The sequence below is a fragment of the Lampetra planeri genome, chromosome 4 (assembly GCF_965212315.1).
Source record: "Lampetra planeri chromosome 4, kcLamPlan1.2.h2, whole genome shotgun sequence".
In the NCBI taxonomy this organism is placed as follows: Eukaryota; Metazoa; Chordata; class Hyperoartia; order Petromyzontiformes; family Petromyzontidae; genus Lampetra; species Lampetra planeri.
In genome coordinates this window covers 29,180,973-29,206,081 of record NC_136110.1, presented here as the reverse complement: position 1 = coordinate 29,206,081, position 25,109 = coordinate 29,180,973, and the positions used below count along the sequence as shown (strand labels likewise).

At 50.9% G+C, this 25,109-nt stretch overlaps 1 protein-coding gene across 1 annotated transcript; it reads right to left on the bottom strand.

Moving 5' to 3' along the window:
* Positions 1-1,890: 1,890 nt before the first annotated feature.
* On the bottom strand, positions 1,891-22,246 carry MCM3 (minichromosome maintenance complex component 3). The gene is made up of 17 exons (XM_078593705.1): positions 21,964-22,246; positions 19,832-19,944; positions 18,071-18,279; positions 16,592-16,722; positions 15,706-15,944; positions 14,965-15,073; positions 14,584-14,737; positions 13,856-13,987; positions 13,051-13,259; positions 12,746-12,920; positions 11,723-11,849; positions 10,128-10,278; positions 9,301-9,441; positions 7,284-7,411; positions 6,219-6,325; positions 4,788-4,896; positions 1,891-3,869 (listed from the first exon to the last, which is right to left on the bottom strand). Exons 1-17 carry the CDS (start codon positions 22,030-22,032, stop codon positions 3,674-3,676), a joined length of 2,499 nt encoding a protein of 832 aa, XP_078449831.1. The 5' UTR covers positions 22,033-22,246; the 3' UTR covers positions 1,891-3,673.
* Positions 22,247-25,109: the final 2,863 nt, after the last annotated feature.

Sequence of the window (25,109 nt, the reverse complement as noted above, 5' to 3'; positions counted from 1 at the left end):
AAGGGGCCCTAACTTTAAAAAAAACACACATTTTTTTACTTGCATGGTAAAGTTATTGTATTTTTTTTTATTTTCTAGACAGCCAGATAATACGACAAATCGCTAACCTTAAACACCCAGTCGTTCATAAAAGTTGAAGGCGGTATAGTACTATAGTAATAGAGCAAGTGCAGAATCACTGAACCGGAGTTGATAGCTTGAAAGCATTTAGCGCGCGGCCCTTGAAAGTGCGGGGCCCGTAGCTACTACATATGTAGCTACTTGTGCTGCTAGGATAACAATCCACAGGCTTGTGTGCACGCGCCGCTGACGGACGTAGGGGAACGGCCACAACACAGCGACTCTGAACGCGACTTTGCACGAATACATCGCCATGCTCGGCTTGACAAGATACGTTCCCCGCTCTCACTCCTAAAACCCAGATTTTGGGGGTTTGGTGGCGCGCGGTGGCGTGGTTACGCCTCCCGAGATTGTGTTCGGCTGACGGCAGGGGCCGTGTTCTCTAATCGGGCTACAGTAGGCAATGTGCGTAAGGCCTACGAAAAAATGTTTGACCGTGTTTTCTTTTGTTTGTATGCTAAAATTGTTTTAACCAAGATATCGTCTTGAATATATTTATATAGCAAGGATAGGCACAGTGTATATACAGAGGCAGTCGTGTCAATCGTTTTTCCCCATAAGGTGAGAGAAATTAACACCGGAAATGAACTTTCAACATTTCTTCATTGCAAATTAGCAATATCTTAAAATTGTGTTTTTTTTCACACAATCTCATTCTCGAGAGAGTAGCAGTGTTATTGTCCCACGCGTGAAACAAGCGCACGGACAGCTGCAGTAGTAGCGACATGGGGGCAAAAGCAGTACCATCTGTAGAAAGTTATCACAGAAGTGTTTAAGGCCGACAAGAACTTTAAATCAGGCCCTCGCTGACAGGTGGCGAGAACGAATTCCCCATTCGTGTCGGCACGTGGTAAAAACTTAAATTTCCCTGCTGCTGCTGTGGAATGCGGCTCCTGGCGTCTCTTCGCTGGATCGGAGCACGAGGTATGATGTGGTGCCCTTCACTGTGTGCACCAGAGGTCACTTGAAGGGATACCGTAGAGGTTAGTTCTGTGATATCCACTTCCACGAGCCGTTCTCGAACACGAATGGTCGCGCATTCGCCCTGCGAGAGATCTGCATGGATTTTTCATCTCGTGATGAGAGGCTGATAACACACGATAGGGATAACGTGGACAATTAAAAAAAAATTAAGCCATCCATCTGAAAATATAACAGGTGATAAAAATGGATGCTCAGCAAACAAAGACTCAACGCATGATTACATTTACAAAGCGCGCGAGTGAGGATTACGTCTCGCCAGTTCTAACTGCACCTCGAACTATTTGCAGCGTTGCCAGTTCGCGGTGGTGTAAAGAGGGACTCGGAGAGAGGTTACACTCAGGAAGCACCGCTCACTGCACCATCAGCATAACCATCAAAACCATCTCTGGCATGTGCACGCACCCCCCCCCATACCCCCACACCTTATCGGGGAAAACATTCCTCCACTGAACTTTTTTGTTTGTTCAAAAATTATTATGAAACTCAACTTTTTTGGGTTGTTTAAAGTCGCACGCGCACGTTTGTTAAGATTCAAATCTAAGCTTAAATGTTTTTTTAACCCCCCCCCCCCCCCCCCCAATTTTACGAACTTATGTATGCTCTCGAATCAACGTTTTTGTCTCTGCAATACAAAGCGTGGACCACCTCTCACCCACCACGCGCCTTTGATCACAATTCAACTCGTTCACAATTCAACTCATTCTACCTCAAGTGGCCATCTCAGAGCTCCTGCAAACATCGCAGCGTTCAACTTCGCAGTGAAATGTGTTAGAAGCACAACAGCCGTAATCACGTTGAGCTTTATTTGGAAAAAGAAAAAAACACGATGAAAAGCAAAACTGCAAGAAAACATCACGAACTTTGTTCACTAACATAAACTCGACGGTGAAAAATACAACACTTCATAAGGACAGTGACATCTATTTATATCTGAATCGGTTCAAGCCTCCCGGAAAATCACGTGACTTCTGTGGCCACCCCCACACTCCGAGTCCCTCCCTTTTCCCCGCCCCCTGTGAAAACAGACGCCGCTCCGTGCAGCTCACTTCCGATCGCTCCTCCCCTTCTCTCTCCCCCGCTGTCCTCTCAGCATCGCCCTCTCAGCATCGCCTTCTCATCCCAGACGGCTTGGCCCGGTCATTCCTTCCCAACCCCTCTCCCCCATCCTGCCCATTACTCCTCTCTTCCTCCTGCTCACCTTGAGCCATGCCCTCCCTCATTGTTCGACTCGGGGAACTTTTGTCCCGGCATCCCTTCGCCGTTCAACCTTTCTTTATCCATTCATGTAATCCTCGACTCTGCACTCTCCCCCATCCCCCGCTTCCAGTCACGTGCTATGATACCACGCAGGCAGACAGGTTGACATTTAAAAAAGCTACCGCATAATCAAGCAATTGTCGTATATTCTTAGTTTTGTGCCCAGTTGCGGTCACCCATCCGGGCACTAGCCCAGCTCAACCCTGCCTTAGCTTCCAAGATCTTTTGAGATGGGGAACATTTTGGTGGGGGGGGGGGGGGTGTTTGAACACTGGCGAGAAAGATCAACCCCCTCTTTAAACTGAACGACCCATGGTTATATCTGCCGTGTAGAGAGGGGGGGGGGGGTGCATAGCGAACAAATAAATGCAAATGCAGCGTGCAATGGTACAGAAATTGGGTGTCGAAGAGCCCAAAACATCCAACAAGCGCGGTTTCACACTCGCGTTGTTTGTTTGTGGGTACAAAAAACACAATCAAGACAATTTAATTCATGTAGACACACTGCCACGGACTGTGCTTTCATATATATATATTTTTTAGGTGGGACTCACTTCTTTATACTAACCTGCATATAAACAAGACATCATGCTCACACTTCCCTCCCGCCCATAATCTGTAATACAGATTGCATATCGTATTTCTATTATCGTTTTGCAGTCGGAGTTCATTCCCGTAGCTTCTCCCGCCCCCTTCACTCCCAAACTACAGCGGGTGAGCACATCATCAACAACGACGATGACATTTCACGCATCGACCACCTCCTATCCCGCTACCTCTCCATCACTTTCACGAGCGTCTGAAGTCCAATGGACGCACACACACAAACCCCTCTTTTCGACTCGCACGAGCCGAGCCAGCGCAAGACCCCTCACCATATCACCTTACCCCGTGGTATGCTGCTGCCTGCTTTGCTGTGGCCTCACAAAAACACCTGGGGGGGGGGGGGGGACCCCCTTAAGCAGGGCCAGCATCAAGTGGCGGTGACCGCGCTATGTTGGGTCGGCACACGCTGCGAGCGAAGGGCGAGGCATCCGCGCGTCGCCCAGGCACGCGAGTTACGGTATAACTTCTATGCCGCCGTACACAGCCAACTGCGCCAATTGGAGGAGTCTCGACACGTTCATCGCGTGACGACGAAGTCGGCACACGGCACGGCTTTCCCAGGGGGGCGGGAACAAAAGCACGAGTCGTTTGCGAGCCGCGTAGGGGGCTTGGCTCGGTTGTGCAGTGGAAAAAGAGACAATGGGGGGAGGGGGCGGGGCAAGGCGGGATGGGGGTGTGAATGGCGAGGAGCGCTCCTCCTCAACGCTCAGATGAGGAAGACGATGTCGTCCGACAGCATGACCTGGTTGTCGTCCTCCATGCGGGCGACCGCCGCTCGCACCTCGGCGAGCGAGAAGGCGGTGTCGCCGCCGCCCAGAGCCTCCATGATGGCGGGGATGGCCACGGACTGCGAATGCGACTTGCGGAAGACGTCCAGCAGAGCCGCCTTGAACTCTTTGAGCCTGTGGGTGGGCGGGAGGGGGGGAGAAGCGGCGTGAAATTCAAACGCAAATCGCCATGACGCTCGCGTGGAAACAAAACAATGCGCGTGCGCACGGGGAAAACGCTTCACGGCAAGTGTTCCTTGCTAATATTTAGAGAGGGATCCACTTTCGCCGTTAACGCATCATTCGGCCTGAGGGCCGCCACACGTTTGAAATCATTGGGGTTTGACAGCAGCAGCACAATGAGGTGTTGTCACGTGTTGATTATTGTCAGGGGCTGCACGTCAGGGGCCGCACTAAAGGCCACTGGAGGGGCCACCAGTGCTATTCATTGCTTTACAACATCCGATTGTCTTCACAAGTATTTCATTGGGAGTGTGAAAGTTGACGGGTTACCCGTCAGCGAAAATGCATTTGCGTATCAGAAAATGGTCCTTTTTGCTGTGGTTTGGCACCGCACGCCTGGAGTTCAGCACCGTGCGAGGAGGCAGCGAGGGTTGGTGGATCGGACAAATGACGAAACGGTGCAAGACTCCCTTCCCGTGGGCACCGAGGCTGCCGTACCCTGGCTCGCCGGCAGAATGATATCACCGATCCCCTTGTGTGTGGGATAAGAGTGTCGCACCCTCGCATTCGTGGGTTTTTCTCGGGGCGCTCTGGTTCCCTCCCGCATGTACAAAATATTAATTGGCCGAAAGCTTCTTTAATATGCAGGGAACTGCCTGGAAGCAGCCTTCCGGCTCGGTTGCCAGAGCTACGACTTTTCACCAATGGCGACGGCGGCATCAAATTACACCGGATTTCATTAACGATTACATCGACAATCAACGATAGATTTTTAAAAAACACAACCGATAATAGATTAACGAGCCCAAACTCCACCGCCGCGCGAGCGGCTTCTGGGCGGGCAAAGCTCGCGTGCGCACGGAACGGCACCTGTCGTCTGTCAGCGAGAGCTTCTTTGCCGGTGCCGGTGCCGGTGCCTCGCTCGTGTCCATCGCCTCCTCGTCGCCCGCGGCCTGCGGCGTCTTGGGCGTCCGCGGGACTGCGACGATCGAGCGAAACGACAATATCGACGGTTTAGAGCCCGGGTGGCGACGTACGGTCCGCGAAAGGAGACCAGCATGCATGCGTGCATCGTGTCACCGCAACGCCAGACGAAGATGGATGGGAGGCGGGGTGAGGGGGTGGAGGAGGTGGGGGGAGGGATGGAGGTGGGAAGGATGATCCGTGAACGTAGGGGACGGATGCCTATTAAGTGCACTGGTGGCACGTTGCGCAGCGCGACGACGCATCGATTAGAATTAATTCTCACGATAAACGCGTGAAATACTGCGCGCAAAAATCTACTATTTTTAACGTCATCATTATCTTCTTGGTTCTTTCGGTAAAGTCACGTAGAAGGGAAATAATAAAATAAAACATAATAAAATACAATTCCCATGACGTTTCGGCCACAACGCAAGCAGCCGTCCTCAGGTGAAGAACAGGTCTGTCGGCAAGACAGCGTCTGAATGAACACCACCAAGCTTGGCAGCGTATATTTAAGCTGGGTTAGAGGGGAGGAAGGGCGCGTTGACAAAAGAAAGAACCAAGAAGATGAATCCTTGCAGTCACGAAAGCTTTAAATCGAAAGTCATCATTATAATTTATGAAACGAAAACTTAACGAGACGCGCGCTTTCCCAATATCGATGAGACGGTAAAAACAAGAGGGTAAAAAAGATGCGGTTCTAGCGAGATGTTAACTACCTCGCCTGGTATGCAGGCGGTCGTGGGTTCGATCCTGACGCCTGCTGTATATTTGGAGTTGGCATGTTCTCACCGTGGTTGCGTGGATCTTTCCTCGGGTCCTCCAGTTTTTCCCTCCACATTTAGAATCAACATGCGTTTAGCAAATATTCGGCTACTTTAAATTTAAACATAAGTCACTTAGTAATAGGTTTTTACCCTTTCAACTAGTACAAAAACTGACACTTTTATACAAGGGCTCATTTTTGCAATAACCACAACACAAGCAGTCAAAATGCAAACAACAAGAATCAACTCTTGTTGTTTCTTGTTGTTTCTTTTTGTTTGCATTTTGACTGCTTGTGTTGTGGTTATTGCAAACATGATCCCTTGTATAAAGGTGTCAGTTTTTGTACCAGTTGAAAGGGCTAAAACCTATTACTATATTTTGCCACTGGTAAAGGAGGTCTCATAGTATAAGTCACTTAGTTGAGAAAGAGATAAAGTAGCTCAGTGGGCCTTACCTCGTCAAATAAACATAGTATAGCTTAGTTTTCCATTTTCCAAGACGCCCGATAGCGAGTGAATAGCGACAGGGCGGAAAGTGTACACAGAGGCGGAGCGGACGGCCTCTCACTTTCTGGGATCGCCTCCTCCCCGTCGCTGAAGTCGTAGGGGTCTTCTCCGCCCTTCTGTTCCTTCCTGCTCGCGCGACTCGTTCCATGCGAAGAGTCCGGGTGCCTCCTGGGGACACACCACCATGGGTACGGGCAGCAAGCGCCGTCTCGTATTCAATCGGAATCTGTATTTATCCCGGGGAAATCTGACGAGCTACAAAGCTCTATTTCACAGATGTCCCAGTAGACACGACGACGGCCCGTCAGCCGCGCTCCATTAGTCCAATGTGCTCGATGTGCCGATGTGGACGCAATTACCAAAACGTGGGGGTCAAGTGCGGTCGCCTACGCTGAATGTGCAATGACGAAGCATCAGCGGTCACGGTAAGAAATACGCTCATGACAAATCACCCAAAATTGCGCACAAAATCGTCGGATCTCCGTAAATTAAGGGTTGGGCCCTTCTATACCTTTCTGTTTCCTGTTTCGAGACGTCTGCAAGTTGCAGGGTGGGTCTCATTCACCGCTGAATCTCGGAATGGACAAGCAGTTCAGCGTTAAATGTATTGAGAGAGGCGAAAGCGCCGTTGTGTACTTAAAGACATCGTACTCACCGCGGATAGGACCGCACTCTACGATAGCTGCCACCAAACTGTGCCGCATGCCCTCTCGCATGGCCTTGTGGGGGAGCCTTGGTATCGATTACATTCGTTTCATTCAATTGTTTTGTTCCAGTTCCATTTCATGACGTACATGTTCGCCAGAGCTTCCCGCAGGCGGTAGGACGTGGGAGCTACGAGGTCTGGCCAGGAGATCCCACACGAAGCCAAAACATACGTCCAATCGAATATGGCCAAACAATCCCAATGCAGATGACGCGATATTCAAGTTTTCCAAGGTAAATAACTGCCTCGGGATTACATTAAACGCCTCGCATGGAAAATGGGGCAAAAACCAATGATAACTTTTCAAAGTAAATTTTTGTATGAACATTTTAACACACCGAGGTCGCGGTTGATTTGGCCGTCGCTGGCCCACAACCCAACCCTCCCCCCCCCCCCCACCAAGCTGTTATTGTGCCGTACCGTTTCTTGCGGGCACTCTGCTTCTGGCTCGTCCCGTTGAGCCCCTCGCCATCGCTCGCGTCGCCACCTTCCTCGTCGTCAATCTCCTCCTCGTCGTGCCGCTTCTTCTTCCGCTGCTTCTCCAGCACCTTACAGGGGAGAGAGGGGGGTGGGAGCGCAGCGACGCGTCAGCACCCTCGATGACGAGTTCACATCCATCACGGTTGCTGGGCGCAGGCCCAAAAAAGCCCGAAACGCCAAGGGGCCAGCAAAAGAGATTGCACCTGCACCGTGTACGTGTGTATACGTACAAAGTGGGCACCACGGTGGCTAAGAGATGTATACAGGAGGTCGTGGGTTCGATCCCAACCCTGATGATGCCTGCTGTGCATTTGGAGTTTGCGTGTCTCTCTCTCTCATCATCATCATCACGGTGGCTAGGAGATGTTAACTACCTCGCGTGGTACGCAGGAGGTCGTGGGTTCGATCACGACCCTGATGCCTGTATGTTTTGAGTTTGTGTGTTCTGCCCGTGGTCGCGTGGATTTTTCTCCGGGTCCTCCGGTTTTTCCCTCCAACATTTATGAACGTGCGTTTAGAGTATTTGGCTGCGATACATTTGCACATGAGCCACTTCCGTTGAGCTTTCCATTTGTGGCCAGGTCGCTTCTGAAAAAGAGCTACATGGCTCAGTGGGGTCTTACTTGGTAAAATAAAAATAATTTTAATCTCGATTTGAAGCTTTCGTGACTGCAGGAATCCATTCTCTTTGGTTCTTTCGGTAAAGTCACGTAGGTAGAAAAATAATAGATGACGACGTTTTGATTGCTTGTGTGGCGATCGAAACGTCGTGATCTATTATTTTTTCTACCTCCGTGACTTTATCGAAAGAACCAAAGAGTATAAAAAATTATTTTAGTTTTAGTATGTATATTCTACGCATATTCCCGCACGGTTGAACACAATGGTCGGCAGTTGCTCTCCATTCCTTGACTCTTTCCTGATGCAGTTTGGGGACTTTTGCCTGTGGTTTAGGCCGCGTGACATGTCTGTCCAGTGAGTTATAATAGCATCAATAATGTATGGTGAACTTTCTTCACATCATAGGTCGTAATCGGGTACACGATACCCGTACCCTACCCGATACCCGGCTACCCGTACCCAGCCGGGTACGGGTACCCGTTTGCGACCCTGGTGCGGCCGGGTACGGGTAGGCCGTGAGTCACTGGTGAGTAACCGTTTGTCACTCATTTCCCAACGTCTTGTCTCTTCTCACAATTCAAGTTCCTAGAATCAACCCACCCGCGCCTGCAACATGGCTTCATCCCAGAGGTCGCAATCGGGTACCCGATACCCGTACCCTACCCGATACCCGGCCGGGTACGGGTAGCCGGGTATCGGGTAGGGTATAGGTACCCGTTTGCGACCCTGGTGCGGCCGGGTACGGGTACGAGTAAGGAATCAAAACCCGTTTGCGACCTCTGCTTCACACCATAGGTAGCCAACCGTGCTAAATCGGAGGTGCGGGGAAAGGACAATAAACCTTTAATCGATTCGCTGAAGTGTAAGAAAGAAGAGTTACTGCGTCGCTGGAAATAAGCGAGGTTATTATTAAGCGTAAAGGGGGGAAAAGAAGATGGGAGGGAATTCCAAAGTGGAGCAGTGCGAGGTTTGAAACAGAAAGCGGTATGACCTGCAGTGCGGTAGAAGTGTGGGTGGGTGGGCGAGCATGCTGTCATGAAATGCAGTGCAGTGGTCGAAAACAGTGATGATGAGATTACACCATGAACCTGAGTAGACCGAGTCCTCGACATGGCGAGGGGGGGGGGGGAGAATTATGGAGACCAACAGCTGGCCGAATCGCAACCCTCATTCGTGACATTTCATCGATTTGCCGACACTGGCCGAGCTCTTCTCGGTGGTTCTCTGCAGTCGGTGCGCGTGCGAGCGACCGCGTGCGAGCGACCGCGTGCGAGCGACCGCGTGCGAGCGACCGCGTGCGAGCGACCGCGTGCGTGCACGCGTCCGCAAGTGGCACCTTCTTGAAGTAGGCGTACTGGATGAGCTCCACGGCCGCCTCCGCGTCCTGCAGGGTGATGGTCTTGCTCATGCGCGCCTTTGCGTGCGCCGTCGACAGGCGGATCATCGTCTCCAACGTGCGAGCCGTCACCGGCATCGTCTGCGCATGGCAGCAAAAGCGGCAACGGCAGCCTTTACAAACCGGGTCCTCCGGTTTTACCCGTCCACATTTTATAAACGTGCGTTTACAGTATTTGGCTGCTATACATTTCCACGTGATAAGCCACCTGGTTGTGGCCAGAGCACTTCTGATCATTTGTGGCCAGATCACTTCTGAAAAAGAGCTATACAGCTCAGTGGGCCTTACCTGGAACAATAAAAGTGTTTTAGTTGTTAGCTACGTTAGGGGAAGAGGCAAACGTAGGAGAGAGACACAGGGTGGCCACGGCACAACCAACAGTGCTTGGCGCCCGGGGAGTAATGCAATGCGGTGGGCGATATTTGGCCCCAAGAGCAATGACTCACACTATGCACGTATGTATGTTGAACTTTTTTCGCACCGTACATAGCCAACCATGCTAATCAGAGGTTCGGGGGTAAGGACAACAAACTAAAGCCAAAAATCTGTTCTAAAAGAATTGAGTTTTAAATCTAATTAAAAAGTGCACAGCTCCAGTTGCATTCCACATACGAGCGTTCCAGACGGCCGCAGAAGTGCATCTGAAAGCGAAATCCACAAAGCATCGCCACCGCCACCACCGCTTAATATTCACACCGCAGCACCCAGGCCAACGCGGCCAGCAGCCGCACGGGCGGGCTGCTGGCGGCACCGGCGGTCGCACCCACCCTGGCCACGTCGGCGCTCATCTGGTCGAGGCTGCGCAGCTTGGAGTACTCTTCGGCGATGAAGTCGGCCGATTCTCGCGTGAGCACGGGCTTGATGATCTTGGCCAGGTGGATGTACTTGCGCATGAACTGCATGCTCACGATCTTCTCCCTGCGCACGGGCGACACGCGTTGGGGGGGGCGTGCCGACGCGGCCGTCGCTCGTCATTTGGCATCGGCAACACCGCCGCAGTTTAACCGCTTGTCCTGCTGGAGTCAAACTAGGATCAACTGCACCACAGTACAGGCGACCCCCGACTTACGACGGCTTGACTTGCGACGCCCTCGCACCCCCTGCAACGACCTTTCTCATAGTCGGTAAGACCCCCAAAGTAACGACCAAAACTCGTATCTACGACTCCCTAACGACTGATACCGATGCCAAGTCTGCGCATATCGTTACGGGTAATCCAGTATTAATAGAGTTTTTGTCAGAAGGATAATTGGATTACTAGTTTTTAGCACACGGCGGTCGATTGCTCAGCCATACAACGCTCACGTTGAAGCTGTATTTTTGTCACACGGATGATGGTCCCCAAGTCTCCCGTGGGGCACGAGCAAAGCAGCAGCAACCACAACAACGCGAAAACGTCGATATTGCAGAGAACGAGTACAGGGTCCCGTGATGAATATCGCACGGCTGACGAACCACACGTGTGTGGGGGGGGGATAAAAGGGGAAGGAAAAAAACAGCGCAAATAAATATAATGAGAGCAAGAGGCGTCAAGGGGGACAAAAAAGTTACATTATGAGGCCTCCTTTGCCAGGACCAAAATATACTAAGTGGGTTTTTCCCCTTTTTTCTGGCAACAAAACTGACACCTTTTGCAAGGAATCATGTTAACATTAACCACAATACTTGCAGTCAAATGCAAACAAAAAAACAATACTCTTAGAACCTAGTCTCATGACTGCAAGTATTGTGGTTAATGTTAACATGATTCCTTGCAAAAGGTGCCAGTTTTGTTGCCAGAAAAAAGGGGGAAAACCCCTATGAGTAAAAAAAAGACAGTGGCAATTAAAAAGTTAGGTACAGGCGCAAGTAAGCTGTGTGTTGTAATTGAACAGGGAAATAAAGAGAGAGGGAGTGAAGGAGGGAGGGAACCAAGCTACAGATGAGCGGCACGGGAAGTCGGGAAACGTGGAGCGGCAACGCGGATAACACTTGTGACCCAAGGAAGGCTCGGACAAAAAAATTAACCCGTAAAAACAAAGTTTTTCACTATAAATCCTTTATATGCGTGGCGGCTAGAGTCCTCTCGTCCTCTGGCTTGAGATGGCTGCCACCTATGGGTCAGATGATTGCCTGCCACCATTAAGCAATTGGTAATTAAATAGAAATTTTTTTTTTCAAAAAAGTGTAAAATTTTGAAAAAAAATTCACGAAAATAGATTGTCACGCACAACGAGTCTGTGTGCAAAATGTCAGCTCGATTGGAGCACGGAAAGTGGGTTAAAAAACGACCGAAAGATTTGCACGGTCGTAAGCGCGCAAGCAAGCAAGCGAGCGAACTTAATATGAAAGATTTAAAAATTGGCGCAAAGGCGCAACGCACTTGCGGCGGCTGGGCCCGTGCAGCAGGTTGTCGTGCTTCTCGTAGACCAGCATGCTCCGCTCCTCCTCCTCCAACGCGTCCGGGTCCTCCGTCGCCAGGATGTCCACCGTGCTCCCCAGCGGCATCGCTGCGCACAATGTGAGCACGCGTCAACGTGCGTTGTTGTATGTGCGCTGTGTACGTGCGCTGTGTACGTGCGCTGTGTACGTGCGCTGTGTACGTGCGTTGTGTACGTGCGTTGTGTACGTGCGTTGTGTACGTGCGTTGTGTACGTGCGTTGTGTACGTGCGTTGTGTACGTGCGTTGTGTACGTGCGTTGTGCACGTGCGTTGTGCACGTGCGTTGTGCACGTGCGTTGTGTACGTGCGTTGTGTACGTGCGTTGTGTACGTGCGTTGTGTACGTGCGTTGTGTATGTGCGTGCGTGCGTATACAAATGCCATACGTAGCCCATGTTTTCTGCGTATATGGCCCATTCGTCTCGAAGCGATAAATAGATTAAATCGATTTTAATGTTAAGCCGAGTCTGGGCGCATTGCAGAATTATTATTATTGGATAAACGCGCAGGTGCGTGCGCGTTAACGATGAGCACGGTTGGCTACGTACGATGCGAAAGAAGTTCAACATAGATACAAGATAAATGTTCCCCACTCCTGGGCTTTTCCATTAAAATAGGTCGACATAAACAATCCGTTATTTCAACAAGCGTGTGCGTGTGTGACAGAAGTGACCTAGGTGTAGCGGTTAGCTGGCAGCACTACGAACCCGGCGACCCGAGTTCGATTCCTGCTCATGCCCAACACCATTGACGATGATCTGAACCGGTCCAGGGCCTCACCTAGGTCGACTCAGCCTCAAGCGAGTAACTGGTGTGATGTTTAAACATCGGCAGTCGGGGAAAAAAAAAGGCTGGCCACCCACCCCCTTCGTGCGCAGTGCCGGCCTTCGGAGGTGCTACACGGGGGTTCTTTGTCACGTGTGGCCAACACTTGGTACGCATAGCCGGAGCGCGCGTGCTCTCACCGTCGCCGTCCTGCTCCCCGACTGCGCGGTAGCGGTGCATGCGCAGCACGTGGTCGCTGATCTCGCGGTCGTACTCGGGGTCGGTCTGGTCGAGCACGATGAAGAGGAGGTCAAAGCGAGAGAGCAGCGAGTCCTGCAGCCCGATGTTCTCCATGGGCGTCTTGTACTGGTCGTACTGCACGCGCCGACATCAACGAGCGCACACACCACGCGCTCAGCGCGACGGGACGGTGCGGCGCCACGCCGGCTTGGGTGTGCTGCCGTGCCGGGGGTTGTGCGGTGCGGGACTGGGACGCGCGTCTCACCCGCCCGTAGATGGGGTTGGCCGCGGCGAGCACGCTGCAGCGCGCGTTGAGGCGAGCGTGGATGCCGGCCTTGGCGATGGTGACGCGGCCCTGCTCCATCACCTCGTGGATCGCCGTGCGGTCCATGTCCGTCATCTTGTCGAACTCGTCGATGCAAACGACGCCGCGGTCGGCCAGCACCATGGCGCCCGCCTCCAGGCGGCGCTCGCCTGGTGCACGGCAAGTACAAGCATCAGTACAAGCGCGAGTACAAGCGCGCGTACACACACGAGTACTAGTGCGTACACACAAGTACTAGCGCGAGTTTCAAGCGCAAGTGTACACACGCCCATTGCCCATTCCCTGCTTCTTCCCTCCACTCGCCCCTCCACTTCGTCTCGTCCCTCCCCTACCCTTTCGTGATCCCCACGTCACCTCCATCACGGGTCACTCAGTCCTCAGACCTTGCTCGATAAGCTCAAGTGGGGAGCGGTGGTGGTGGGGGGAGCGGCGGTGCTGGTGGGGGGAGCGGCGGTGGTGGTGGGGGGAGCGGCGGTGGTGGTGGTGGGGAGCGGTGGTGGTGGTGAGGGGAGCGGCGATGGTGGTGGGGGGAGCGTGGTGGTGGTGGGGGGAGCGGTGGTGGTGGTGGGGGGAGCGGTGGTGGTGGTGGGGGGAGCGGTGGTGGTGGTGGGGGGAGCGGTGGTGGTGGTGGGGGGAGCGGTGGTGGTGGGGAGCGGTGGTGGTGGGGGGAGCGGTGGTGGTGGTGGGAGCGGTGGTGGTGGTGGGCAGAGTGGTGGTGGTGGTGGGGTGAGCGAGCGTCGCCTACCGGTCTCCTGGTCGGTGGTGACGGCGGCGGTGAGGCCGACGCCGGAGGAGCCGCGGCCCGTGGTGGGGATGGCGCGCGGCGCCGTGTGCAGCACGTAGCGCAGCATCTGAGACTTGGCCACCGACGGGTCGCCTGGGGTCGCATGGGGCGACAAAGTGACCACTCCGAGACAAAGACAAGACCCCCCCCCCCCGCATTGGGGCCAGCGCCGTTAGCGAGCACCGATGAAGGGCAACACGGCACACGGGAACACAAGGTTGAGAGCTATTTATTTCGACCTTTAATTACGGCGTGACCTGCAATTAAGGTGCGATTGTCATATTTGCCAGAAAATAAAATACCCAACGTAATATTCCGCTGCGGTATTCGCGATACGTTTTGCGAAATTGAAGATGCGACCTCGTATCGCACAACATTTAAACCGAAGTAAAACTGGCCACAAATGAAAGCTCAGCAAAGTGGCTTATCCAGTGAAAATTTACAGCAGGCAAATACTTGAAATGCATGCCGATTCTAAATGTGGTGGGAAAAACCGGAGTCACCGGAGAAAAATCCACGCGACCACGGGGAGAACATGCAAACTCCAAATATAGAGGCATTGGGATATAACCTACGACCTCCTGCATACCAGGCGAGGTAGTTAACATCTCGCCACCGTCACGCCCATGTCGGAGTATCGCAGCAGCCCTGATTAACGCAGAGCCTCTAGCATCCACCGGGCTCATTACCGATGAGCAGCACGTTGATGTCCCCTCGGATTCGAGAGCCGTTGTCCAGGATCTTCTCCGTGCCTCCCAGGAGCAGACAGAGCACGGCCTTCTTGATGTACTCGTGGCCGTGGATGCTCGGAGCGAGGGACTTGGACAGCTGGTCAAAGATGTTCTGTCACGGTACGAGAGCAAACGTCGCATTGGCGTGCGCAGGGTAGCGCAACAAAGACAAAAATCCCCTCCCCCCGTGTAGCCTTTAACGCAGATTGTAGGGGCCAAGTGCTGATTAAATGCTAGTCAAGAAAAAAATAGGCATTGTCTTTGGGCATTCAAAGTAGATATCTCAATAAAAGCTTTGATTCTGATATTCTGTCACCAATCCTACGCCGGGAGCCTGACCTTTGAGTGAGTCTTGCTGAACGTTTTGATCTTGTTGACATCTTCCCCGGAAAAGGTAGGGACCACCTCCTTGTTCATCTGCTTCACGTTGTTACCGATCAAAATGGTCCTGGGTGGAACGAGAGCGGAGCGGAGCGGGCAGGAAACGACAGAAAAGCCGTTCGGCGTCAAGGGAAATAAATAATTAAGCAGCCGCAAGCAAAACACATGCGGAGCATCGCAGCGAACATCATGACGAACATCATGGGCGGTGTAGATGCAGACTACAACTACGATTTCACATTGAAGTGGGTCAAGCCAGACAACCGCGTCAGGAGTAGCAGAGCGGATCGCTGCGACGTCTCCTTCGTATTTGTGGATCGGGGCATTGCGGTGTTATTAATTTTCAATTTGTGCATCAAGTGTCCACATCTGCAATAGTTTGTGCCGTGTATGCGGTTTAGGGTGGACCATGAGCTTCGTGGAACATCAAACCCAGGGTTCTTCTGCGTTGGGGTCTTCCACAAGGTGCATGTCACAGGGAGGTATTTTGAACTCCATTCAGCCTCTCCAAGCTTCATCGGGGTTGAACTTTGCACCGCTGAAAGTTAAAACGCAAACCACCGCGAGTTGAACCCCGATGAAGCGTGGAGAGCTGAATGGAGATCGAAAGACCTCACAAATCGGACGGCTATTGCGGCGGCATCAGCAACGCGAATCGTCAGATCACCAATCTCCCCCTGGACCGGGGGGGTCACTCACCGGAAAGTGCCCGACGTGTATCCGGCCTTCTTGCCGGGCAGGCAGCGGAAGGTGCCGATGACCTGCACGCGGTCGCCGGGCTTGCAGCGGTCCACCAGGTCGTCGTCCAGCACCACTTCGGCCGAGCGGGGCAGCTGTCCCGCGGGGGCCTTCTCGGGCATCTCCTGCAGGCTGATGGTCTGGTGGTCGCGGTAGACGGAGAGGCCGTACTCCGTCTCCAGCGGGTTGCTCTCCTCGTCCTGCCGGTAAGGTGGGGGGGGGGGGGGGGGGGGAGTGGGGTTGGGGGTTGGCGGGGAGCAGATGGAGAGGTGAAGGTGGAGAAAATCGTCCGACAACACTCGGGTCTAACCACGCACAGGTATTCATTTGCTCTCAAGAGAGTATGATTCAGAGGTGCGGGAAACCATAGAAAAGCAAAAAGGCACTATATTCGGTGGCAAACCATTGCCCGAAATCCGTGGCCCTATACGTTTGGCCAAATAAGCTCAGAAAAGTCATGCATATTCTTGGTGATGCAAATGCGTTTGTCCATGAAAGAATTCAATGAGCAGTACGGCAGAAGACCTGTAATGGTCAGGGCAAATGCGTTTGTGTATGTCCGACGGGTAGTTTTGCGTTGGCATTTTGCGAAGGGTCCTTTTTGCTGTGGGTTTTTGTCTGAAGGACACTTTGATCAATTTGTCTCGCTTTCAACAGGGCGAGTCTCTGACAGCCACACAACTTTATGCCGAAGCTTTGTTCACGTTGAACGATCTTCACAAGAGTTGCAGAGAGACGGCCGTCGATGGTAGTGAAAACGGCCCTTGTTTTGGTAGGACGGCAAGGTGGCGATGGGTGAGAGGTTAAGACACCGATTGATTGATGACCAGAAAAGAAGGGCGCTCACCTTGGTGGGGTAGGCGGCGCTGCTGGGGAAGGCATCGAGCGAGGTGAGGTCGCTGTACTTCCTCTCGATGGTTTTCTGGGTAGCGGGGCAGTAGTGAACACTGCGCACCACCTTGGGACGCACCAAGGAGCCTGGCCCACAACAAAACGTACAGCCAAGTGAGCAACAACGAAGAAAAATCGTGCACATGCTTGGACTCCGTAACAACAATCCCACGAGTTTGTTGTCGGAAGTTCCAGTAGACTCTCGATTATCCACGTGCGGTTTATCCGATTTTCGGATTAACCGCGCACCCGAGATTTTGACATAAATAACTCGTGGATTTTCCCTTAAGCCCAAAATAATAATCTAAACACAGTTATACAATGTTACTCTTGGAAATGTTCATTACAAGTGACGCGCTTAAACCAGATGAATATGTGAAATCCACATAATCGCCTCTACAGTACAATACTGTAGTTGCACATCTTTACAACAGTGGGTGGATTTTGATTGATGTTGATTGGCGTGGTTCTGCTATCCCGCTTGGTGGGCTGAGTCTTCTGTGCGGGAGCAGGAAAGTGTTATCACCGAGCATGTGCAACACTAAGTGTTAGTATTCATTACCAATCGAAATAGTAACAATCATAATCGTAAGTTGTGCTTCAAAAAACACTCATTTAGACGTAAATTAGTGGTTTTTGGGATAGAGATCCACAGAAAATGTATACTTTTGGATTATCCGCGATTTTGAATTATCCGCGGATGTCCTCCCCGTCATTAGCGTGGACAATCTAGAGTCTACTGTATTAAATGTGCAGTAGGAAAGCCGACGGGTATCGTTTTATAGCAATATAAACATCTTTCTTTACCTGTTAAAATTTCAAGCAAAACGTTCAAAATGAACCACGGGCACATTTGGGATTGTGAAATGTTTCACAAATAAAAAAAGATCATTTGTGATTTCCGTTTCCTTGCTTAATCAGGTTTAGGTGGGGCACAGCAATAGCGCTGTGGGTGAGCGCACTGCGGTCCAAACACCGGTGACCCAAGTTCAATTCCAGGCCACTGACCGGCATGTTATTGCAAGTCTGGTCAAAGAAACACCCATTCCTGTGGAAGCCTTCACCCGGCACTGTATTGGTTTAGCTATGTTTGTTTGTTGTAGTACAGAGTTAGACTGATGGCCTTAATCTAAGTTGTCTTGTGATTGTTGTTGTTGTTGTTTGACTTGCATCCCACTGAGATTTTTGCACATAGCGTTGGTGTACGGTGTTTTTTTCTGCAATATTTTGCTGTCTTTTCTTGGATTTTCTGTTTGCACTTAGTCACATATTCACTTTAAGATGTTTTTTGTTCATGTTTTTTATTTGTTGCGGTTGCACCCGATTCAAGAGCCGAATGGCTCACAGGGCTATACCTAATATATGAACTTGAACTGAAACGACCACGTTCCGATAACGACGACGACTCGTAGCAGGCGGGCGGGCGCGGACTCACACTTGGTGACGATGCCCTCCACGCACACCATGTTGCCGAGGAAGCGCGAGGTGAGGGTGCGCGGCGACAGGTGGCGGGCGCCGAAGCTGCCCTCGAGCCCCACGTAGAACGTTTCGAACTGCTTGGCGTACGTCCCGTCCACGTGCCCCACGAGCTCCTTGAGCGCCTGCTGGAAGGCCAGCAGCTCCTCGAACGAGCTGTTCAGCAGCCTGAGGCACGGGGGGACACGGGACAGCGTCACAAGCGGCGTTCAGAAGAGGCAGGAATTTAGCGGCAACCACTAGCCCCCCCTGCCACCCTCACCCACCCTTCTCCCCCCCCCACCCCCCGTTTCCAACGCTGTGGGGGGGGGTCGTGGAGGGTTATTTTACCATATTTCACCAAGTGCCGGGTCGGTGAGTTTGTTCACTGAAGTAATTTACTTGTTTAGCAGGAGGATTCTGCGTCGGGATTTCACTTTGAAGAAGTGCGCTCAGTCAATTGATGACGAGCATTTGTTATACACGTGGGAGAAAACCCACGCGTAAGAAAGTAGGAAAGGCTCCGTACAGACGGAAGCAGGTGGCGATTCGTCCACTTCTCCCGGCGAACCAGGGTATGGACTCCTCAACGCCCACGGGAAGGGAGTTTCACAACATTTGTGCAATACGCCAACCCTCGCTGCCTCCACAGAGCCGGATTAGAGGCGTGCGTCACCGCTGCTCAGAGGTCGCAACCGGGTACCCGATACCCGTACCCTACCCGATACCCGGCTACCCATACCCGGCCGGGTACGGGTAGGCCGTGAGTCACTGGTGAGTCACTGTTTGTCACTCATTTCGAGTAGGGTACGGGTAGGGAACATCTTTCTTTACCTGTACCCGTACCTTGGTGCGGCCGGGTACGGGTACGGGTAAGGAATCAAAACCCGTTTGCGACCTCTGCCGCTGCTTGGCTGAGGAGGCATAGACACAGTACAATACAACAGTGGATTTTCTATACTGCCCTCTGCTGTCCATTGCACAGGCCTGCAGTCTATAGCCTTCACAGCCCGTCATGCACGGTGGTTGCCCATCCAATAACTGTACAATCTCAACCCTTGCTTAGCAACGTCAGAGGCCTGATGATATTGGTCATCGGCTTCACTTAAGTAGGGAGCCATTTATTTTTACTTTTGAACCATGCAATAAGCAGAACTCGTTTTTTGTATTTTTTTATTTTACCAAGTAAGGACCACAAAGCCATATAGCTCTTTTCAGACGCGACTTGGCCACAAATGATATCCCAACGAAGAGGCTTATCACGTGGGAATTTAAAGCAGCCAAATACTCAAACGCATTTTCATTCTAAACGTGGTGGGGTTAAAAAAACCAGGGGACCTGGAGAGAGCAGAGGTCGCAACCGGGTACCCGATACCCGTACCCTACCCAATACCCGGCTACCCGTACCCGGCCGGGTATGGGTACGGGTAGCCGTTTGCGACCCTGGTGCGGCCGGGTACGGGTACGGGTAAGGAATCAAAACCCGTTTGCGACCTCTGAGAGAGAGACACGCAAACTCCAAATATACGGGCGTCAAGGTCGGGATCGAACTCAAGATCTCCAACGTAACAGGCCAGGTAGTTCACATCATTCTCGTTTTTACGATGCAATATCTTTGCCATCGTTATTCAATAACTCATAAGTGTCCAGCGAACTGGACTGGTGGTGTCTGCTGGCAGGTAAAACCCCGGTGGTGTAGGAGGTGTGCACAGGAGCAGGCGGGGGGGGGGGGAGATCTCACAGACTGGCCCTCTTCTCATTCTTGCGCCGCAGATCGTTGATGTTGACGACGAGGCGACACTGGTTGTCGTTAATCATGTCGCGCACTTTGCCATAGTACACCCCCTGGTCTTCCTGCGAACGCGGACAAAGGGGGAGGAGGTTACACGCGCCAGTCAAATGCAGCCTCGCCCGCACCACACTGCGGCGCTGTTAAAAATAACGCGCCCGCAAATCGGGCAAGACGATGCAATGTCCACAGCCTACAAACAACATCGCGTTTAGTTAACTCCACCACCCACCTCATTCCTGCCTTTGCTCAGTGTCGATCATATTGACGTAAACAAATCGACCACATCGATAACGTGTTGACATTTTTCGCACGTCTCTGCCTTTCTTGAGTGCCAATCATTGCTGAACTCCACTATAAGCAATCTTACACTTCCCTCCACGGCTGAGCAATAACAACACACAGCATTGGTCCAAATGATGTGTGCACTACAGTACATTATTACGTCTCGCTTTCGCAGCGTCGCATATGCACCCGCCCCAACTGGCCATCCGTGTTAAAAAAAGAGCTTTATAGATCATCGGATTCCTCCACTATAAATATTCTGATTGTGAACTACCCACACCCACTGGCACATGTTGTTGATTGTGTAACACATATCGGACCTAACCACGTATCCGCCTGTGCATTAATCCCAAGCGAGTGAAGACAACACAGCTGAACGCTTAATTTAAATATATTTTAGAGTACCTATTAAAGTCGCATGCACGGTACACGAGGGGGAGGGCCAGCACCACGCCCGGCCGCCTTTGTCTCCCTAAGTGGCGATGTGTAGACATCGCCACTTAAGGGAGACAGGTGCTCATTTGAGTCTGAGTCGACCTAGGGGAGACCCAGGACCGGTTCAGATAATCGTCACTGGTGGTGTTGGTGGCCGTGAGCGGGAATCGAACTCAGATGGCCGGGTTCGTCGCGCAGAGCACTAACCACTGCACCACCGCTCCCCACAAACAAAGACAAAGATCCCCCATATAGCCTTAACACACACAGGCCCGTACCCCTGACTTAATACAAGACCAGCTCGTTCGTTGCGTTGTGTCCTACTTGAGTAAACGTATCCGCCACGGCCGAACATTAGGACGTTATCAAATAACTTCACAGCTGGCGATCATACAACTCGAGAAGGTTACGGCATGCAACTTTAAAAACAAAACCCAAGCGGTTATTTCATAAGGTGAACGTCGAAAACGTAACTTCAGGGCAGCAGCAACTACAACAATACAAACAATGGAGTGTCAGCCCATCGTCATCATCACGATCCAGGGAACGATAGCCATGTAGGTGTGCACTGCACGTTGTGTCGTTTGTTTCAACTTGCCTCTCTCTCTCTCGTGTCAATATGCTCAAGTAGCGCCACATCTTTACGGCACCGACCTCTCGGTGTCGTCGTAAAGCAATTCTCTCGGTTAGCTCTTCCTCTCTTTCCGAACAACGACACTTATACCAGTCCATCCTACTACTACAACACGTGTCCAAATGGTGGCCAGTTGACTTCTCATCGCCACTGTCTGCATCTTGGTCATCATCGTCCAGTCGTCTTCCTCGATGTGGTCACTCTTTTGGGTCCAGTTTAGACGCAGCAGCGCTAATCCGTCTGCAGCAGCGATACATTTACAGTGCCAATATCTCATCTCTGTCAGTCAGTTTTTTTAACACGTCCAAGTCTCGCAGGCATGCAACGCTGTACCGACCACGCATTGTTCTTAAGATGTCGTTTAATCCGCCAATTTACACTAACGCGTTGTTGTCCACCCCCCGCCCGCACCTCCTATCAGCACGGTTGGCTACGTACGGTGCAGAAGAAGTTCAACATACATTTAGTCAGAGACAAATATTGGGCCTCTCCAATGGACGCAAGTGCACACGAGGCAAGGCAACTTGCACTGCGCTGATTACTCAACACGCGCGCGCGCACTCCCCTACACAAAACAGAGAACAGCCGCGACATGAAGCCGTCTGTGGCATTCGTTAATAAGACAAAAGCACACGCGCTCGTATTGAATGAAGTACGGTTTTCTTTGCATAAAACGGCAGACTGACAGAGAGCGAGGAAGTAAAAAAATGAACCCGGGGCGCGAGCCTACATCATCATCCAGAAAGTCCAGGTAGGCTCGCTTGGCTTCCCTCAGCTCCTGGTTCTCCACGTCTTCCATCTTCGCGAGAGGAAGGGTTGAGACTTTAAAGCACCGCGGAGCTCAAGAAACAACAACAGAGGAACGGGGCCGAGATGACTTGCAGCGGCAATGGACGCGGCGCGGGCCAGTGGCGGGAAAGGAAAAAAAGATGTTTCCCGCCAAATCGAGAACACGTGGACTGTGACGCGCGAGGCGAGTTTCTTCTGTCCGCGTATAAGTACACAAGTGTTTGTTTCTATCTCGGCCCGGAACCGCCGTCCGCCTTAGTAGAGGGAGGGGTGGGGTTGTTTAAGCCGGGGTCGAGTAAGACCACGTCAGTGGCCAAGGGCCACGTTTAAAGTACTGTACCTACAGATGACGTGCAACGCGTCACGTGTGATGTGCGGTGCTGAACAAGGAGCTGTCCGAGGCTGATCTCCGGAAAATATTTCCCTGCACACGCCCCGCCCCGGGGGGAGGAGAGTGACGACGTAGTGGTGGGCAGGTGGGGGGTGGGGCTTTAAAATATTCTGGGTGAAATTAACCCCAGCAGAGTGAGTATTGCACATGGAGGTCCAGATGTCTTGTGACCCCCCCCCCCCCAAATTATTGACTCCGAACATATTTTGTGTTTCCTTTGTAAATATTTGTTTTTTAATAAACCTTACTTTTAAAAAAACTGTTAAGTTTTAGATAATTAAATGTGGGGGGGGGGGGGGGTCACGTCACATTTGGACCACTCTGTAGAACTTGTAATAAATAGTACTCTGCAAGATGCCCTGGATGTAATGGGTGATGTTTATCCCAACATTGAATCATGTTCAACCCTTCACCAGACCACTTCTGAATCGAAGGCCTCCGAATACTGAGTCGGGCATGCTCGTTGTTTGACCATGCTTCACCCTAAATCATAAGCGTCGCGGAGAACAATAAATTACCGTAATATTTTTTTCATCTTCCCCCTCCACATAAAAACATTCTTATTGACACAACCCCATCCATCGGTCCCACGGTTTCCTGGGAATGCATCATTTTAGCAGCATTTGTTCAATACAAGCAAACGTGGGACCGGTTTTGACGCAGTCTCATCAGTAGTCAGGCTTGCTTGAAAGCAATGCGTTATAGGTAAATGTATTTTTATTTTTGAACGTGTGGGGTTCCTGGTTGCACGCAAGCTTAAATCATGCAGAATAAAGTACAACACAATCAGCCCGCTAATCAGGGCGGGTTTGTGAAGTTGGCAACGTCTGGACTGGTTCCGATAACGCTACAGACGTTTGTCACGATCGGAAACCGTCACACAAGGCACCAATGCTTGATTACAATTCACTGAAAGGACACGAGCTCAACAATGATGTGCGTAACGAGCGCTGTATTTGACATTAAAACGCCAAATAGAGATCAGAGGACAGGGGCCGTCCATAAATTACGTCACGCACCTAAGGGGGGGGTGGGGGTCAGACATTTGTGACGATGTGTGACGAGGGGGGGGGGGTGAGAAATGTGACGTGAGATCAAAATGTGCAAATTTAAATAAATATAGACAACACGTTCTACTTAATTAAATAGACTTTTTTTAATAAATGTTTTCTCCTACAACATCAGAGTGCAGCGGTACATTAAATACAATGACAATAGTTTAAAGCGATTTCAAGCATGTTTTACATTTTTTGGGGGGGGGGGGGCAAAGCTTTGTGACGTCATATTTGAGGGGGGTCTGACTTTTTGTGACGCCGTGTGACGAGGAGGGGGGGGGGGTCAAAAATCGTCCAAAATCGCGTGACGTCATTTATGGACGGCCCCACAGTCGCCGGCACCGTTGAGATGTTGACTTTGAACCTGGGGTTTCAACTTTAGGTGATGGTCTAAACCGGGTGGATGGTTTCAGCATTGTCATCAGTAACTGCACAAGCATCCTGTGATGCAAAATTTTGCTTTTTCATAATAATATATGTCGTGTTGCTTCTTGTGGCGTGGTCAGACATGATGCCAACCATCACCCATCCAGAAATGCAGATATGCACAAAATATAAAAGATATGGTCTTTAAAGTTATCATATTGTGATAGCACCACCATCTTTTGACCATAAATAATAATAAAAAAGTAAAATATATGTTCAGCAAACTTTCTGATTGAGAGAAAACAAAACGTACGTGCCAGTAAAAGTCTCATTTGTGAAAAACGTAGTTTGGGATGATGAAGTGTTCAACACATTCTGCATTGTTGCATTGTGAGAGGTGGGTGCCTTCATCCAACAGTGGCTAGAACATGGCTGCTGATGACGACGGCGATGACACATTGTGTAAGATTATTATTTTTTTGTGAAGAACAAAAAAAAATTCTCGGAAAAATGAGGCTTTTTTTTTGGAGAACTTTGCAATGCATTGTGGAACTTCAACCACACGGGCGCGAAGGACACACAGCGGTGCCAGTCACAACCGTCAGGAGCAAAGTGACACCGGGCAGCAGGTGACCACCGCCACTACTACAGGGGCGGACAGATCAAAGGTATCGTGGTAATCTTACTTTGCTCTCGGTGATCGTCAAATGTTGGTGAGTCTCTTTCTCTACGGGCAATGTGTCACTTGATTTTGTGCGGATGTCCAACTGAGGGGCCATTCAACAACATGGGCTCAGAGCTGTTGTTTTTGTCTTGTGCCACAACTTTATTCTGCTAGGGGAGAGGGCTTTAACTACTTATTCTGACAACGTGTTGTTTATGAGAATTGGTTTTACCCTTTCTGGCAACAAAACAGGCGTTTAGATGTAAAAACACCAAACAGAAACCTTTTTTGCGAGGAATTATGCCTGCATTTACCAATCAGTTTCAAAGACAAAGCATATATTACCAGAACATATACTCTTTGGTTCTTTCGGTGAAGTCACGTAGGTAGAAAAGTATCACTGGTCAACACACTTTTTGTGGCATAAGGTATTCCAACGGTTTTAAGGCAATTTTGGGGTGTTGATTCAAAATCTGCCATAAATTTTTGTCTATCACATCAGGTTTTTGAGATATCAAATATTGCATTTTCAATAAAAACTGCAGAAGAAAAATATTAAATAAATGTGGATATCTACATAAAATGATATTATAAACACACTATCCTAAAAA

Bases quoted from the DNA above. Each gene is read 5' to 3' on its own strand.
- MCM3 (XM_078593705.1), bottom strand. From the start codon at position 22,032: ATGGAAGACGTGGAGAACCAGGAGCTGAGGGAAGCCAAGCGAGCCTAC. The intron at 16,723-18,070 runs GTGAGTCCGCGC...GTTGTGGGCCAG, and splicing joins GGAGGGCATCGTCACCAAGT to GCTCCTTGGTGCGTCCCAAG. The intron at 6,326-7,283 runs GTACGGCACAAT...GTGTGTCCCCAG, and splicing joins CAGAGTGCCCGCAAGAAACG to GAGGCACCCGGACTCTTCGC.